This window comes from Pseudochaenichthys georgianus, chromosome 16, assembly GCF_902827115.2.
Source record: "Pseudochaenichthys georgianus chromosome 16, fPseGeo1.2, whole genome shotgun sequence".
Classification (NCBI taxonomy): Eukaryota; Metazoa; Chordata; class Actinopteri; order Perciformes; family Channichthyidae; genus Pseudochaenichthys; species Pseudochaenichthys georgianus.
This window is the reverse complement of record NC_047518.2, coordinates 13,476,138-13,492,327: the sequence shown is the minus strand read 5'-3', so window position 1 is coordinate 13,492,327 and position 16,190 is coordinate 13,476,138. Positions and strand designations below refer to the sequence as shown.

The window sequence follows — 16,190 nt, the reverse complement described above, 5'->3', positions numbered from 1 at the left end:
TGTCATATATATGCCGAATAGACCACACGATCACACGTATTTCTGTTAAGTGTTTTTTATTTTTCACGAGTCATGAAAAATATGCACCAAACCATTTATTCTTAAAAGTGTACGTTTTTTTAACGGAGTTTTGAGCGTTTATGAGATTACCTGACAGTACAGTAATTTATGTATCACAAGGGAATATGTCAGAGACTATGGTTTCAATATATTGTAGGTTTTCCTTTGCTTGTAGAAATATTAATAGCCAGCATTTAGGAGCTGAAAACATGCACTGAAAAGCATTGAGGACACTAAGTATTACATAATTCTTCATCCTAAGCAGGGCCTGGTAAGCAGCAAGCTCCACTTGTTACTCTACTTTACATCAAAAGACTAAAGTCCCTAACAGGAACCCTTCAGGCTCTGTTGGTCTTACTGAAGAGAACTGACCTATGCATTGAGTAATTCCAGGATGTAACAGCAGCATAGGACCCAATATGACACGATGCAGAGTGTCATTTTTACACATAGTAAGTTTCATGAAAAAAAAGAGTGAGTCCAAGCGTTTGATTTTGATTTGATTTGATATACTTTATTAATCCCCGTGGGGAAATTGTTTCTCTGCATTTGACCCATCCTAGTGTTAGGAGCAGTGTGCTGCCATTTTGAACGGCGCCCGGGTTTATATGCTTATTTAATGCTGCTGCTATGCACGGTCTATAAATAAATAACTCACACACATGAGTGGCTGCTTACGTCTGAACTGCACTGATTTATTGAAGCACGCCGCATTGGATGTCCTCTAGCCAGGGAACACTCAACAAAGGTAACCTCTGGCTCCATTTGATAAAACACTACATGCAGGTTTAACCCTTAACTTTTTCCTCCACCTTGAGTTGAGAAAAACACAACACAAAGTAGACCGTGTTAGTTGAAACACTGAGTGTGATATCTCATTTCCAATATATCAGGTGCACACGGTCACACTAACATGATTGAATTTGTTTTATTTGACACAGACAGTGATAGAGATCTGTTTGGGTTGATGTTGTGGCATGTCAAGTATTGGTTTGTACGTAGCGGTATGCCAGCAGTTGTAACCGCCGCATAGTTTGAGTAGAAGCCTCTGCTTGCCTTGACTACCTGAGCTGGGAAGGCTGCAGGAATGCATTCCTTTACATTTTCATTGGATTTGCCTTGGCTCAGCCAAGAGAGAAAATACCAGGAGGTATGCTCAGCCGTCGCTTGTGTCACTCTGCATTCCTTTGTCTTCATGTACAAGACACGCTTAGACCAGCCGGCTTCAAAGATACAGTTCTCCCTAAAAATGTAAAATACATATTTGCTATTTATCGAACTGAATTGTTTCGGTTTTAGTTACAGAGAGTGTCAAACTACACCCCCCTTCCCAAGGAAACGTGCATCTAGTCATGGACAAGAGGCTCATCATTACTTGTTGTGTGTGTAGTTCAGTAGAAAGAAAATAGTTCCTTTATGAAACTGTTCACAACAAGGTCTGTTGACTATCTTGAGTAACTAGGTCTGAAAAAATACATTGCTTTTGAGTTTTTCAAATGTTTATTGACACTTTGAGCACCACAAGCCAAGGGCAATCTCGTTTTATTATATACGAGGAGGCAGACATCTCGTTCTCTCTACAACTCACACCAAAACATGTAGATTTAGTCCCTAGAAGTGTAATTTGGCAGAGAAACAGCAAGGGGTTTTGATTGAAGGCCTTAGTTATTCAATACAAAGTAAGGGTTTCCACCCTGCTTAAGAAATGTGCGTGCAACTGTAAGCTATATCCGTGTTGTGCAGGTGATACACTGAGGTTAGTCAACTTCCGTCGTCACAAACTAACACACTTCCTCCCTTATCACACTTCCCCTCTTGTCTGCGCCTGTTCTTGGCAGACAGGTTGAGTCACATGCATTACCTGCTTCACTATCAACAGCCCTTCTACAGCAACGCAAGAGATTTGTCAGAGTTCTCCAAGGCGTGGTGCTGCCAGTCGACTCCAGGTGCTACCCCGTCATCCGTGGTGTCATTCCCTGCCTGCAGTGTGTTCTCACAGGGATCACAGCAGTATGGTGGAGCTGAATATTTTGCCTCTGGATCTAAGTGAAGAGGTTGTAGCTTGGATTATTGGATAGGAAACCCCAGGTGGCTGTGTGTTGTGTCATCTCTATTGAGGAGTATTGAGATTAAGCCTCAGTCCCAGGGCTATATCACTAGAACGCCCCAGGGATTGACAGGAGGTGCCCATGCATAACAAAGCAAAGCAAATATAATTAACCAAGCAAATATCTATACACAGCATTGAACCCATGGGAGTATTGTTTTTCCGGTAATTTTCTTTTAGAGCCATATGTGCTTGTTCAAGGGAGAAGTCCCACAGCGGTCCTCTCAAAAATGTAAAGAAGTTGTGAAGAATAACAGCTGAATATTTGTCTGTACACCAACCCCTCCTCCTCCTGCAAAACAACATCTGAGTATGTGCGCAAGAATCACATGGGAAGCACAACTAACTCATGTTATGAGAGAGGAAGCTACAGTTAGATAGCAGCAGCCCTGGTTGTTCAGACGGGCAGAGGAGCCCACAGGCAAACAGACCTTCACGGCTGAACGGTCACTGAGCTGACACAACTCTGACTTCTCTTCTAGCCTGGTCCCAAATATGACTGTCCTCACTTATTTACATTGTTGACTTCAAACCAGACTGGCATTGTTATCCAAGAGTTTTCACGATTGTGTCATAATAGCAGTGATGATGTAAACGCAGGGCTCGACCTGTCGGTGATTAGACAAATATTTCTTAACATATTTCCTTAACAATCTGCAGATATCTTTAGTACCACAGCTGTTTTTGTATTTCCTGTTTAGGTGTTTTTGTCACTTTCCTACAAACATCCTCTTCTAAGAAAAATGTTGACGCATCAAAAGTCACCAGCCGTTAGCAAAGTCCCTCTCTCATAAGTTACTGATGCTTTGCCTGAAAAGCTTTCTGTTCTCTGTTCTTAAAACCAGAATTCTGAGGAACAAAAGAATGGTGGACAAACAAAGGCTTCTCATTTCCAGGCAGATAATGACAACAGTCTCAGACGTATGCACTAGCTATACCCTATTAATCTACCCTTCTGTCAATGGCTAACTTTTTAATGGTTTCATTTGACAAAAAGGGGACTCTAATATACATTGGATAGCTGCAGAAATAATACTTTGCTAGAAGACTGATGGTAAAGCTAATCGCGTTTAAACAGGCTTTAATTGCATGCAGATAATCAATCAATTTTGAGAGCGGTGAGAATTGGCCGGATCAAATCTTCTCCCCTCTTTCATCTGAAAATGATTACATTTTGTATTACTCTATAAAAACAGATATCTTTGTATGAATGAAGATAATAGACGTACAATACTGTGGTATGCATTGTCTCTATTCTAATTCCATTGTCAAGTCTCAAGTGTCTAATTGCACTGTACCCAATGACCGGCACTCGAAAGAGGGAATCTTTTTAAGAAAAAACCTGGAATATTGTCCACGAGGTTATATTGTCATATGACAGATAGCAGATGGGTTCAATGATTATTTTCCTGGCACTGCAATTCATGTTAAATATAGAAGACAAAGGAGAAAAGATACAGCATTGTTCTTGAATTACAGGGTACTGTTAGATACTCTTAGCTTTAGAATGTTTATATGGTCAAATTTAAGGCCACGTTTAGACCAATAGCAACTCTGCATCAAAAACGCAGCCCTCTCATTCATCTGAATGCTTGTCTCATGCAGCAAGGATGCCAACATATTGGGGAACCAGCAAAACAAAGCAAGGTGGTCAGGAAACATGTTTAATTGAATCTGGCTGCAACATGGATGTTGGCCATCACATGTGTAATTCCTGGAGGATTACTTTGTACCTAAACACTGTATTTCTCGTGTTAATCTAGGGATCGTCTCAACCCAAGACAAATAAATTGCCACTGTGACAACGTGAACAAAAATTGGGGTATGTCTTTTAACACAATGCTAACAATAGCAAGGTGGATAAATACACCATTCAATTAATTCCTTACACTTTTGCTTTTGTGTTTTTGCTTCTGGAAAGGCTAGTAAAAGACACTACTAACTCTTTACATCTATCACTGTTACCCTTTCACCTTTACCTCGATCAAGGCAGGCCTATTCTGGCAACATCCCAGAAGGAAGTCAAAGGAAGAGAGGCTTCCTGCAGCTGATGTCTTCCCTCAGGGACAGATGTTGACCTTTGACCTCAAATCTCTTGTCCAGAGGAGAGGACTTTCCCTGTTAGGCAGCGTGTTATTCTATCACTATTTCTCATCTCATCACTCTCTTGTGCCCCCCTCGATTCCAATCCACTCTCACACACTCGCACACATGCTCTGTATTTATTACGTAATTGACTCTCAGTAGAGTGCAACACGGTGCAGTCACTGAGGGCAGCCCGAGGGTTAAAGACAAGTTGTTGCATTGTGCGAACAAGAGAAAACTTAAAGCGAAACAAAGGAATCAGACATCGACAAACAGAGGCACATTTGTTCCAGCCAATTACACTTTTAGTGGTAGACTGAGAAATGGTTTTGTCAACATGTTGTAATGTAATGCCAGGCAGGCTTCTTAGCAAATCAAATATGCATGCTGTGGTTACAGTGAAGTACATCTATTGTGTGTTAAGTGCTTCAGTGACCAGTGTTGGGAGGGCTATTATGTAAATCCATTCAAATACAATTTGTTTGTTACAAAAAAAAATGACAAGTAAGACAAATTAACTTCCATGCTGAAACCTTTTGTTGCTTGAAAGAAAAAAGAACATTACTAATTTTCAGAAGAGGTCTACCCAATAGAACATAACTTACTATGATTTATGAGCTGGGAGAGAATTCGTTTTTGATGCTCTTGCAGGCTCTGCTTGCACATTGAACCACCAATCACAACATTTTTCTAACAACCAAAGCTAGCCCTGCTCGTCGACAATTGCTACATCCAATAAGCAAAGAACATGATAAAAAAGATATTAAAACAAAAATTGGTTGCGATAAGAAACGCAGCCTCACTAGTATAGAAAAGATTAGGGCTATGTAAAGGATGATGCTGAACATAAACAAAAACTTAAAAATATATATCACAATATGAGTTTTTGCCAACATCAAACAGCAAAAGTGTATTGATCTACTGGAAGTTATTTTTTTAATTTCTAATAGTTGCCTGCTAATAAGTCCACATTTGACCAAATGCTCCCTAATTACTTACTTTAGTTCAATATGCTAGTTTTGATGCTTTCTTTTGTGGGAAAGTAGTGATTGAATGTGTTCACTGTTGCTTATGACACTTTGATGTACTAACAAGCTAAACACAAAGAAACACAGCACATTGTTCACTCGGCTGCTTACATCCATCTTCTCTGTGAGTCATAGTCCTATAAAAGTCTGTTTTATGCTCTGCGACCCTCGCTTTGAGGAAGAATCCTTCAGACATTCCCGGTGGTGTGAAATCCATTTGTTATTTTGGCTTTGTTTGTAATTGTTTCTCCAAAAATTAAAGCAAACATTTACTTACAAAGCCAGCCTCATTGTGCAGAAAGATATTGTTTCCAAGGCTGATTGCTCCCAAGGGTTTTATTGCCGTGCTTGTCATAAAGTATTACTTTCTCTTTTTTTATCAGCAGTTGCACAGGACAGGAAGATTTATGTTGCAAAAAGGTAATATCCCTTTCATATTCACAGACCTACAGTCAGTGAAATAAACAGCAACTCTATCCCCACTAAGACAATTATCACAAACATTTCGTAGGAGGTTTGTTTAAATGCCAAGTTCCTTTAAACTAATGAGCTCCTTTTGTTATCTGCGTTAAAGCCATGTAAAACATCAGCTGCTAACGAGGATGTAATAGCCTCTGCCTCAGGTGATGGACAGAGCCAACACATAATTGCTCATTTGACGTGCTGCAGACTCTGCTAAGTGGTAATGGTTTCTTCCAGGTGCTGGCCTATCATAAGAGCTTTTTCCATCCTAAAAGGCAAACAGAAATGTTTTCAACAGATGCATTCAGAACACCTGGCAATTAACAGCGACTTATACGGGTTAATTTGGGTAGGAGTGATAACATTTTCTCACTGCACGTTTCCAACGCCTTCCTATTGCTGTAAATTACAGGGCCATGTGTGAGGAAAAAGTAAAGGCCAGGCAAACAAGTGTGTTTGCAAAAAGTACTGCTGCCGAGTTCTAATTGCAGCCTTGTATCAGCCCCCTCCTCCTCTCTGCAATTCACACTCTATTATGCAACAGTCTTTTGCAAGTCCTCGCAAGATCTGATTGTGTAACATGGAGAGCGAAACTGGTTGCAAGGCCTCACGTTCGGTCGCACAGAATCCTGGTGGCGTCGTGGATATCGGCTTTTACGCTCAACTGAACGCATATCAACCGGCACTATAAGTGTTTCATTTTGTTTAATCAAAGGGGAGTTTCTGCTTATGCTCTGACTGTTATGGATCAGCCACCAGCACAATCAGATAAGATTCAACACATTCACAAAAGCAGTTTAAAAGGAAGTAGTTGGAAGTTTTTCAGTCCCAAACTTAGTCTCTATCTATCTCATTCTACAGCGCTAATGTATTTCAAAGGTGAATGGGAATGATTTGCCGGAAGTGGATTATGAAGACAATCTAAAGTTAACCCTGCCTGCTGAACTAAACTATAGTTTCATTGCCAGATTCGATAACGATCCTATACTAAGTTTTTTTTAAAGAGGTCCTATTATTCTTATTTTCAGGTTTATGTTTTGTATTTCTGCTTCTGCTGTGACTTGTTTACATGCATTAATGTTTACTACCTGTGCTGCAGCACCTCTTTTCACCCGCTGTCTGAAACCAGAGCATAGTCTTCTCTAATTGGTTGGTTAGCTCGCTGACTCTGTTGTGTTTGGTAAATCACTTGGAGATGTCCCGCCCCTTAGCCTATGACGTACAATGTGTTGGAGTGCTAGCCAATAGATGTGAGTGTATACATATTGATGTCACTATGTTACAGAACTGAACAAAGTCCAATAGAGGCATTTCAAGCAGTGTGGGAGAGAAACTTCCTCTGGAGGGAACTTTGGGATTTTAGTCTTTGCAGATCATTTACATGCACAAAAACCTATATAACACACTACAGGAAAGGGAAAACCCCCAAAAGTACAATAGGGCCTCTTTGTGGAAAATCCCATTTACCGCAATTGCCAACGTATTTAGAAAAGTAGCTCGAAAATGGTGTCACCATTCATGGCTGGATTTATGATGGAAGTCCAGTGGAGAATAATGTTGTGTTCAGATGTCTGTTGTTTATGTATTTATTTGAACAAGGACCATGCATACAGACACATTAATCTCAGAAAAGAGATGAGATGATTTATGCCAGATTTGAGATAATAGCTCATTAGTCGAATGCTGTGCAACAGGAATCCACTATAGTTCTTCTGTTTCTTTAATCATCTTCAAATTCTTTTTTTTCTTATTTCACCAAACAGTTTGGCTCTCAATAACTTCAGCCTACTTTCAGCTACAGAAACCATTCAAATATCAAAAATATTCAGCCTTTTCAGCACATGATGGGAAACTTTCAACTTTTTCAAAATATTTTATACTTTTTGAAATATTTAGCTTTTTAAACTCTTTTTTAGTGGGAATGCTGATAACAGCAATATGTTATTCTACGGACTAAAGTTTATTATTCCGCCGGAATTCTGGCCCTCTTCTCCTCCCGCTTTGAACATCGCAGAAACTCCGTTCAAACATCAGCTCGGTCGGGAATCGATGGCTATTACTTTTCTCATTCATAACTTTCATAATTCCAGAGATACATCCCATAATACATCACATTTTTAACATTGAAGTCAATGGAGAAACTCTTCAAAATCTTCATGCGACTTCAACTGCTAACTGTTCCTTCATACTTTCACTCAGAAACCTCATTCCAACTTTAAAATGTTACACATCTTTCCGACATTATTCATATTAAACAACTTTTAAATCAAATTCATACTTTTTGAAATATTAAACATTGTTCAGACCTTGTTAAAGAGGTGTTCTTCAGATTTAAACATTAACTAGAGTGTGCGATGTCACAGCTAGAGGGTAGAACATCTTGATATTTGCCTTCATATATTTTTTTAAAACTGCCTGAATTCCCAAACCCTACATTCCTGAGACATCATTTTTCATGACGAACGTAGGAAAACATCTCGTAGCTTGAAAAATGACAAATAATTAAACAAAAAATAATTAAACAAAATGCCTCTTGAGGGCATGAAGTGACAACAACTTTCAACATGCCTCCATTAAAGCCCATTGTAATTTCAGGCTGATATTTCCTCACGGTAGCAGCCGCACACCTGCCAAAAAGGCCACATTATTAACCCGAAAGTACACAAAAATTACACTTCAGATACTCAACTTCCTTGACATGCTTCACGTTTTGAAATTTCACATATATCTGTTACGGTTCTTCCACAAAACGTTCACATGTAAGAGGTTTATCTCTCATTCAGAACAATGGAAACCTGTGATCTCTATACTATAAACTATAAACACCTGTGTAATGGAACACGAAGATGTCATCACTCCAACTGACATGCTCAGAGCAGCAGACTTCAGATAAAGGTTAACGGTCCTGCCCTCAATAGCTCTACGTCAATTATGGGGTGTCATCATCATATGCCGAAGAGGGAGAGAAGAGAGAGAGGGCGATCAAGAGAAGATAGAGAGTAATGTAATAAAACACGGTTTTCTCATAACTTCAGTGAAAATACTCCAAATATCCCAAAACTTCACAGGTTTGGTAATGATGCAGCCATCAACGCATCTAAGCGTATTATGGGGTGTCATCAAATGCTGTTGCCATGGCGACAGACCACTCGCCATGAAACAGGATGTCGCTGTAAGTCCAATCGACACGGTCCAATCGTCCCCCAATCTTCACATGTATATCACCGGTCCATGCCTCAACAGCTCTACGCCAAATCTGAGATCTCACCATATGTCGTTTCCATGCCATAAAACATGATGTCGCTATGACTCCTATGAAAATGTTCAAAAAGTGCTCAAACTTCACACGTGTGCCAACAGTCCAGCCGTGAAGACATCTACGGGACAGTTTTGATATTTCCTCAAATGCCGTTGCCATGGCAACACAATGCTCGCCTTGAAACTCGGCTTTCTCATAACTTCAGATTTTAACATTAGCGTGTATTGCGCAGCTCGTTAAGGCTAGATTGTGTGATGTCACAGCTAGAGTGGAGGACAGCTTGAAATTCGCCTTCATTTTTAGTTTTAAACCTGCCATAATTCCCAAAACCCTACACTCCTTGGACATAATTTTTCATGAAAAACGTAGGAAAACCTCTCCTACGTTGAAAAATAAAAAAAGAATTAAGCAAATAAATTAAACAAAATGCCTCTTGAGGGCATGAAGTGACAAAAACGTTCAACATGTCTCCATTAAAGGTAATAAATACATACAAAAATGTCATCTGTGGAAGCTGTGGCGCTGTAAAAAGCACGACCAACCGGCTAAAATAACTGGATGGCCTACCTGCCTGTCAACCTTGCATCTCGTGCACAAACTTAACTCGTGCCCTCATTGGTCATGTGCGCGTTTGTGTGTGTTGGAGGAGGGGCTCTGTAAGGAAGTCTGAAGGAAGGTGCAGATTTTTTTTCGGTTGCGTACTTTCAAATTCTTGCGCACTTGAGCTGGTTTCTCCATATTTACCTACCTTTAAAGCCCATTGTAAATTCAGCCTGATCTTTCGTCAGAGCAGCAGCTGCACACCTTTAGTAAATCTACCAAAAATGCCACATTATTGAACCAAAAGTACACAAACGGCAGACTCAGACGCTCGTCAGGGTCCTGACATGCTGCACGCGTTGACATTTTACCGATATCAGCTACCGTTTTTAAACTATAGTTAGTTCTCATTCAGATCAATGGAAAGGCTCTTCTTTCACTGCACATCTCCATGGTGACCTTTGATATCTGCACACAGGTGTTTGATAACGTCGTCACCTCAAACACAAACACACAGACTGTCTCAGCCTAATATTTTCTGTCTGATGGAGACTTCATACTGACTTCAACATGTTCCACATATTTTATACATTATTGGTGACGTTTGGTTTTAGTTCAAACGTTTGCAGTTAACATATTCTGCTGCTTTTCAAAGCGTTTTTTACTTTCTTTTCTCTTCTTAATACACATTAATTCACTACTTCTTACATTTAATATCTAACTCCGTCAGCCTACTTTCAGCTACATAAACCATTCAACTATTACATTATTCAGCTATTTCAGGACATTGAGGCTATGTTGTTGTTTATACCTTTTTTTTTTTTAAACCTTTTCTTTAAAATATTAACCTTCTTCACTATTTTTCCTACTCTTCCAGTTTAACATTTCACTTTCAAGTTTTCAACAAAGTCATTGCAATGCATTTCAGCTGTAACAATTTTGATTTAAATCATTTCACTTTTTTGCATTTCTCCACTAAGTTCAGCAACACACTTACTTGGTTTTTGTAGCTAAAAGCAGCTACAGAGACCATTCAACTAATAACATATTCAGCTTTTTCTGCATTTTCAGCTAAATTCAGCAACAAATGTACACAGTTTACAGCATTCACACGCATTTTCAGCAGGAAATGCATTTTCTAGTTTCTATCTGCAGTCCTTAGGCAGGTACATAACAATCAACAAACACTAAAACATTGCATAATCTCTATCAGTCAATCCTATTCTTTCCTTTAACATTTTACCACTTCTAGTACATTTGATTTATTAAAGGTAGGTAAGTTTGAGAAACCGGCTCGAGATCGCTAGAATTTGAAAATACACAACCGGAGAAAATCTGCCACTTCCTTATAGAGCCCCTCCTCCAACACACACGAACGCGCACATGACCAATGAGGGCACGAGATAAGTTTGTGCCCCGATGGAAGGCTGACAGGCAGGTAGGCCATCCAATCCGTTTAGCCGACCCGGCTAAACGGATTGTACTTTTTACAGTATTACGGCTTCTACATATGACATTTTTTTTATGGATTTTTTGTCAAAGCACTTAAGATATTCATTGCTATCGGGATGTTAAGAGCATTCCATGGAATATAACAAGTGTATCTCGAGCCGGTTTCTGAAACTTACCTACCCCACCTTTAATACTATTAATTTTGGAGATTTCATAGTTTTTGTTTTGCTGTTTAAGTACTTAACTGCTGCGGTAATAGCCACTGTCTGACGCACAGCTTGTGAATCGTGAAGTGTTTACATTTTTAGGTGAATGACGACTGAATGGATGCTAATGTTGCTCTGTGTCTGCTGAATGTGTAATCAGGCAACTGATACAACATGTCAGCTTTATACTGTAATCTACAGGTAGCTCTTGTCTTGCAAGTAGCCAGACAAATTGCCTAGGGTTGTTAAATGTCCCTCATTAATACACTTATTTTCAGATATAGCTCCTCCTCTCCTTTGAGATATATCAGGGCCGTAATGAGAATGATTTTCAAAGGACAAACTATTTTGTGCAAGTGTTTTCCAGTCCCGAGGAGAATATCTAATTGCTTAAGGTGCTCTTTTAGTTTATTTTTTTTGTTGCAAATTCTGTTCCTTTGGGTGCAGAGCTTTTTACCTCGAGTTATATTGTCGTGATAAAACATCTTGAACTCAGGTTGATTATATTCTAATTGCATTCCTCCCTGAGAGCAATAATAAAACTGCTGCTAGTGGTAAACACTGCTCCCCTAGGCACCTTGTTCAGAGGACAACGGATGTATTGCACTTCTCAAGGCTTTATATTAATTAGATAATAGGTGTTAGTTTGGTGTGTACGGGAGGCTGTGGCTCAGTGGATAGAGTTCTGGACTTTGAATCAGGGGGTATCAAGTTCTTGTCCCACTGTAGTCAGCATGTCGTTGTGTCCCTGGGCAAGAAACTTCACCCCAAATTGCTCCTGTGGGGATTGTCCACAGTACTGAATGTATGTAAGTCGCTTTGGATAAAAGCATCTAACAAATGACATGTAATGTGTATGATTGCTGACTTGGGTGGACGTTTTGTTTTTGGATCATTATTGCTCAAAGGTTGTATTAACATATATTACAATCTTTGGACTGATTGACCTGAGAATAGGGAATGTTTTGAAAAATAATGCTAAATCAAGCCACTTTTAAACATTGTGTTGGCATTGGTAGAGTTTCCTTCATTGTTGGCTGTGCAGTCGGCCAACATGTTAGCAGGCTTTGCCAACATCAGTTTGGACCATCAATGGACCCTCTAATGAACACATCAGCAAACGTTTTAAAGCACAAAATGTAGCCTAGCATTTGTTGTGTTTTGTCTTGTTATAACATTGGGAAAGTCCAGAAAAGGAATTATTCAAATTCCCAAGGGTTATGGAAGCATTTTTTGAGGGTTACGACATTTTTCTTAAAGCCAAAAATACATGCGTTGAGTATTTGAAAGTACAGAAGAAAAGTCCTTCAGAGGAAATACGTTTTTATCTTTAAGTGATGGGGGCTGGCTAAGGTTTTTGTATTCAAACCATATTCAGCACTGCTGTATGATAAACACTGTTTACACATTGTCTCACTCACACCTCAAATAGTCGAGTGAATGGAAGTTCTCATTTGCTTCAGATCAAATGTTTCATTTCTCGCGTCTTTATGAGTATGACAGTTTTTAGTTTGTGATCTTTGAGCTAACACACCTGATAGCTCTCCTTATTGCACTGACATTTGTCACATGTGGAGCTCTGCCTTCTTCTCCTTTTCCCTTGAGGGGAATAAACCTTTCAGCACATGTTTGTTCTTTTCAGACACTTTGTAGTACACCTGTTGTTTTGTTTTTTGAGTTATTGCTGCTGCACGTTATTTGACATTTACTGTTTTCAACAGCATTGAGACACATTGCCATTCACTTTTTGATGCTGCACAACAACCAAAGATTTTGTGTTTGTAATCACTCGAATCATAAAAGCTGGTAACTAAGCAGCATTTTGAATAAAAAGCAGCACTGATGTTGTTCTCTTACCATTACACATTTAAGCCGATGGCATAGTAGCAGATAATGGAAAGGTTGCGAAATTAATTAAACATAAGTTATTAAAAAGGAGAGTCACATTCAAGGGGGGGATGACACTAAAAAGGCTCTGTTTTTACACCAGTGTTTCATCACCACAGGACATCAGAATATTGAACTGAAAGCAAAGTCAGTTGCATTTGCCCATTTTGTTGGATTTGTTTGGGCTCTTGGGAAAGGTTATATTCGAAATTCAGTGCAAACCAAGCTACTGGACCAATGCAGCTCCAAAAGGAGAGTGATTTTTATAGACTCTGTTTGACCCTGTGATTAGCAGCAAACTAGTGGGCTCCAAGTTATAGTGCAATATTGTAGGAAAAGCAAAAGACAAGGGGGTGTATGGCATGCCACTCAATCAACACGTAAAGTGCCATTTCCTGCAGTATAGAGACGTTACTCATACCCACCCTTATAAAGCTTAGTTTATACTGCAAAACATATAATTGTGTTTCCCACAGGATTTAGTTGGAACCTCTAGGTTTGTACGGGGGCAAACACTATTTGAAAAAAATGTGTGTACATTTTGAGGTTAATACTTAAATCGAGAGAACAGAATTAAAATGCCAAATGCATGAACAATGGTAAACAAGTTTATACTACTGCATATGAAATGGCAAGTTATAATATTTTTGACCAAAACCAACTCAAATGTTTAAAAAAAAATGGCTTGACGTTAAAAAAATGGGAATGCATTGAACACCTGTTTGCCCTCCCAAGTCTCATACTAGAGGTGCAACTGCTACATTGCTCAGGATGTCCACGACCACTTCGTGTTATCGCCTGTCGATTGGCAGTTAATTAATGCGAATAATTAGTTGTCTCTTCTGACACCAGAGTGACCCGTTTTTTGGTGCGCGCAACAACCCGATCCGTTCTCACACCAGCCCAAACACAGCGTGCTACACTTGTGGACAAACCAGTGTTTTTATAGCTGCGTGTGTGTGATGATGATGATGATACGAGGTAGCCCACCTTACTTTGGACAAGGACAAGAGCATAATCTTCAGATAAATATGCTGTTTACAGTCTCCTGCTGGTGTAAACTTATTTCTCTCTGTTTTTCTTCCAGTCTCTGTCAGCAGCATGGGCCAGCATCTAGGAAAGAGAGAGGCTCCCACCGACAGCAAGGTAAGAGTCTTGTTTCGTGCCTGTGGAATAACAATATCTTGGAAATGTATTCAGGCTTTTTTGCCAAATGTGATCAAAGCAATGAAGCATGTGTTGGATTAGTTTCTCCAACGGCACCTGTGTGAACACTGGCCTTTATCAGCAGGACTTTGGACTCTGTTAAGTCATTCTGATTTATCACCTTCAGCTTTGCAGTGCATAAGTCTATCTGTTATTCCTCAGGATGTGGATTAATCTCTATGATTGATGCATAGAATGTGTTTTTAATCTGTATAAGTGATTTGTGAGCTGCCTGTGTTTTTGTGGCACTGCCACAGCCAACCCCTCATAATCATATCTCAAATGTAGCGAGACGCAGTGATATGAATAATGCACCATCTCGTTGCTTCATATGCAGATTTTTGTTGCAAAGAGTAGTGGAGAGATGAGGTGGAGATGACTTTGTAGATTTTGAGTTGATGTTCATTTATATCCTTTCATAACCTATGCAGTACTTTGACTTTAAAGGATAGTTAATATATTCTGTACACACTGTGAAGACCACTGAGACAAATGTAACATTTGGGATATTGGGCTATATAAATATTGATTGATTGATTGATTGATTGATTGATTGATTGATTGATTGATTGATTGATTGATTGATTGATTGATTGATTGATTGATTGATAGATAGTTCGGATGTTTGGAGGTGGGGTTGTAGGTTCACTGTAAAAAATGTCTCACCGGTTTATGGAAACAGCTGTGGTTGCTATAACAATTCTGTAACAAATACAATACAAATGTAAATTAATTTACAGGACAACATGTACATGTTACACTCTAAAACTGTTTTGATTTGCCACAAAAATACATTTGAACCCAGTAAATATAACAGTGTTTTTCTGGTGAATTGGCATGAGCCTTGTCTGTACGACTTACATAGTTGTTGCTTATTATACATTGAATACCATTCCCATTCACTGAAAAACACTGGACAAACAACATTGTTTACCTGTTAGCCTCATCACTAAGTCATTACATTGATTTTTTCAGTAATCTTTACACAAAAGTTGTAAGATGTAATTATACTTAATTATTACATATTTGGTTTATAGTAGGTGGTGATTTGAAAACAAAAAAATACTAAAAGTGTATGCTTCATTAAACATAATTTCATTGCTTTACCTTTTCTTGATCCATCTATAAGTTGGATTTTTGCTCTCTTCAAACACAACAGACTTCATTGACAAAATCACACATTTTACCTTATTTTTACCAAAATACAAATGGACTGTTTAATGGACTGTATTTATTTAGCGCTTCATCCAGTCTTTATGACGCTTCAGTTTACATTTAAAAGTCATCATTCACACCTCATTCATACAGAGTATTGTGCCCCTTGCTCAAAGAACAGCTAGCATGCACACACATTCAACTTGGGGTTAAGTATCTTACCCACGGATGCATCGACATGTTGACTGCATCGAACCCTCAACTTTCAATTGAAAGAAAACCAAACTACCTCACAGCCGCAATCGCGCCAATACAAGGTGGTCGTCTGCTTAAATCTTTAGATCCTTTGTGATATTTGTGTCTTTGGTCAATCCAAACTAACCTTATTTTTGAATACTCAGCCTTTTCAAAATACTTCTGCGTAGATGGGATTGCTGGGAAACTCTTTCAGAGTTTAGACTTTTTATTATTAGACTTTCTTTTGTACACTGCTTTCTAGACAGTCATGTATTCTGTGTCCCACTCTTAATAGAGCCTTATTGCCATGGCCATATCCAAAGCATGATGGCTCTTGTGTTGCCCTATAATAACCCCCTGGAAACCATGAGCCCTCATTTTAACAATGATGCGAAAGAGAACCTGTTTGAACCGGAGAAAGTAAATAGATGATTGTGGCCATCAAGGCTGACACTAAAACCTCTCCAGGTACACATCTCATCTAACCATTAGCTTTGGCTCGGTGA

General features: G+C 39.1%; 1 protein-coding gene across 2 annotated transcripts in view; it reads left to right on the top strand.

Moving 5' to 3' along the window:
- LOC117460419 (myelin basic protein-like) overlaps positions 1-16,190 on the top strand; it is a 75,797-nt gene that overhangs the window by 904 nt on the left and 58,703 nt on the right. The window contains exons 1-2 of one of the 2 annotated variants that reach the window (XM_034101813.2): positions 14,040-14,067; positions 14,174-14,232. In XM_034101813.2, the coding sequence (XP_033957704.2) occupies positions 14,049-14,067; positions 14,174-14,232 (78 nt within the window). In that variant the 5' untranslated portion in view covers positions 14,040-14,048. Of the gene's footprint in view, positions 1-14,039; positions 14,068-14,173; positions 14,233-16,190 lie in introns of those variants that run through there. The other variant, XM_034101814.2, reaches the window with a different exon arrangement.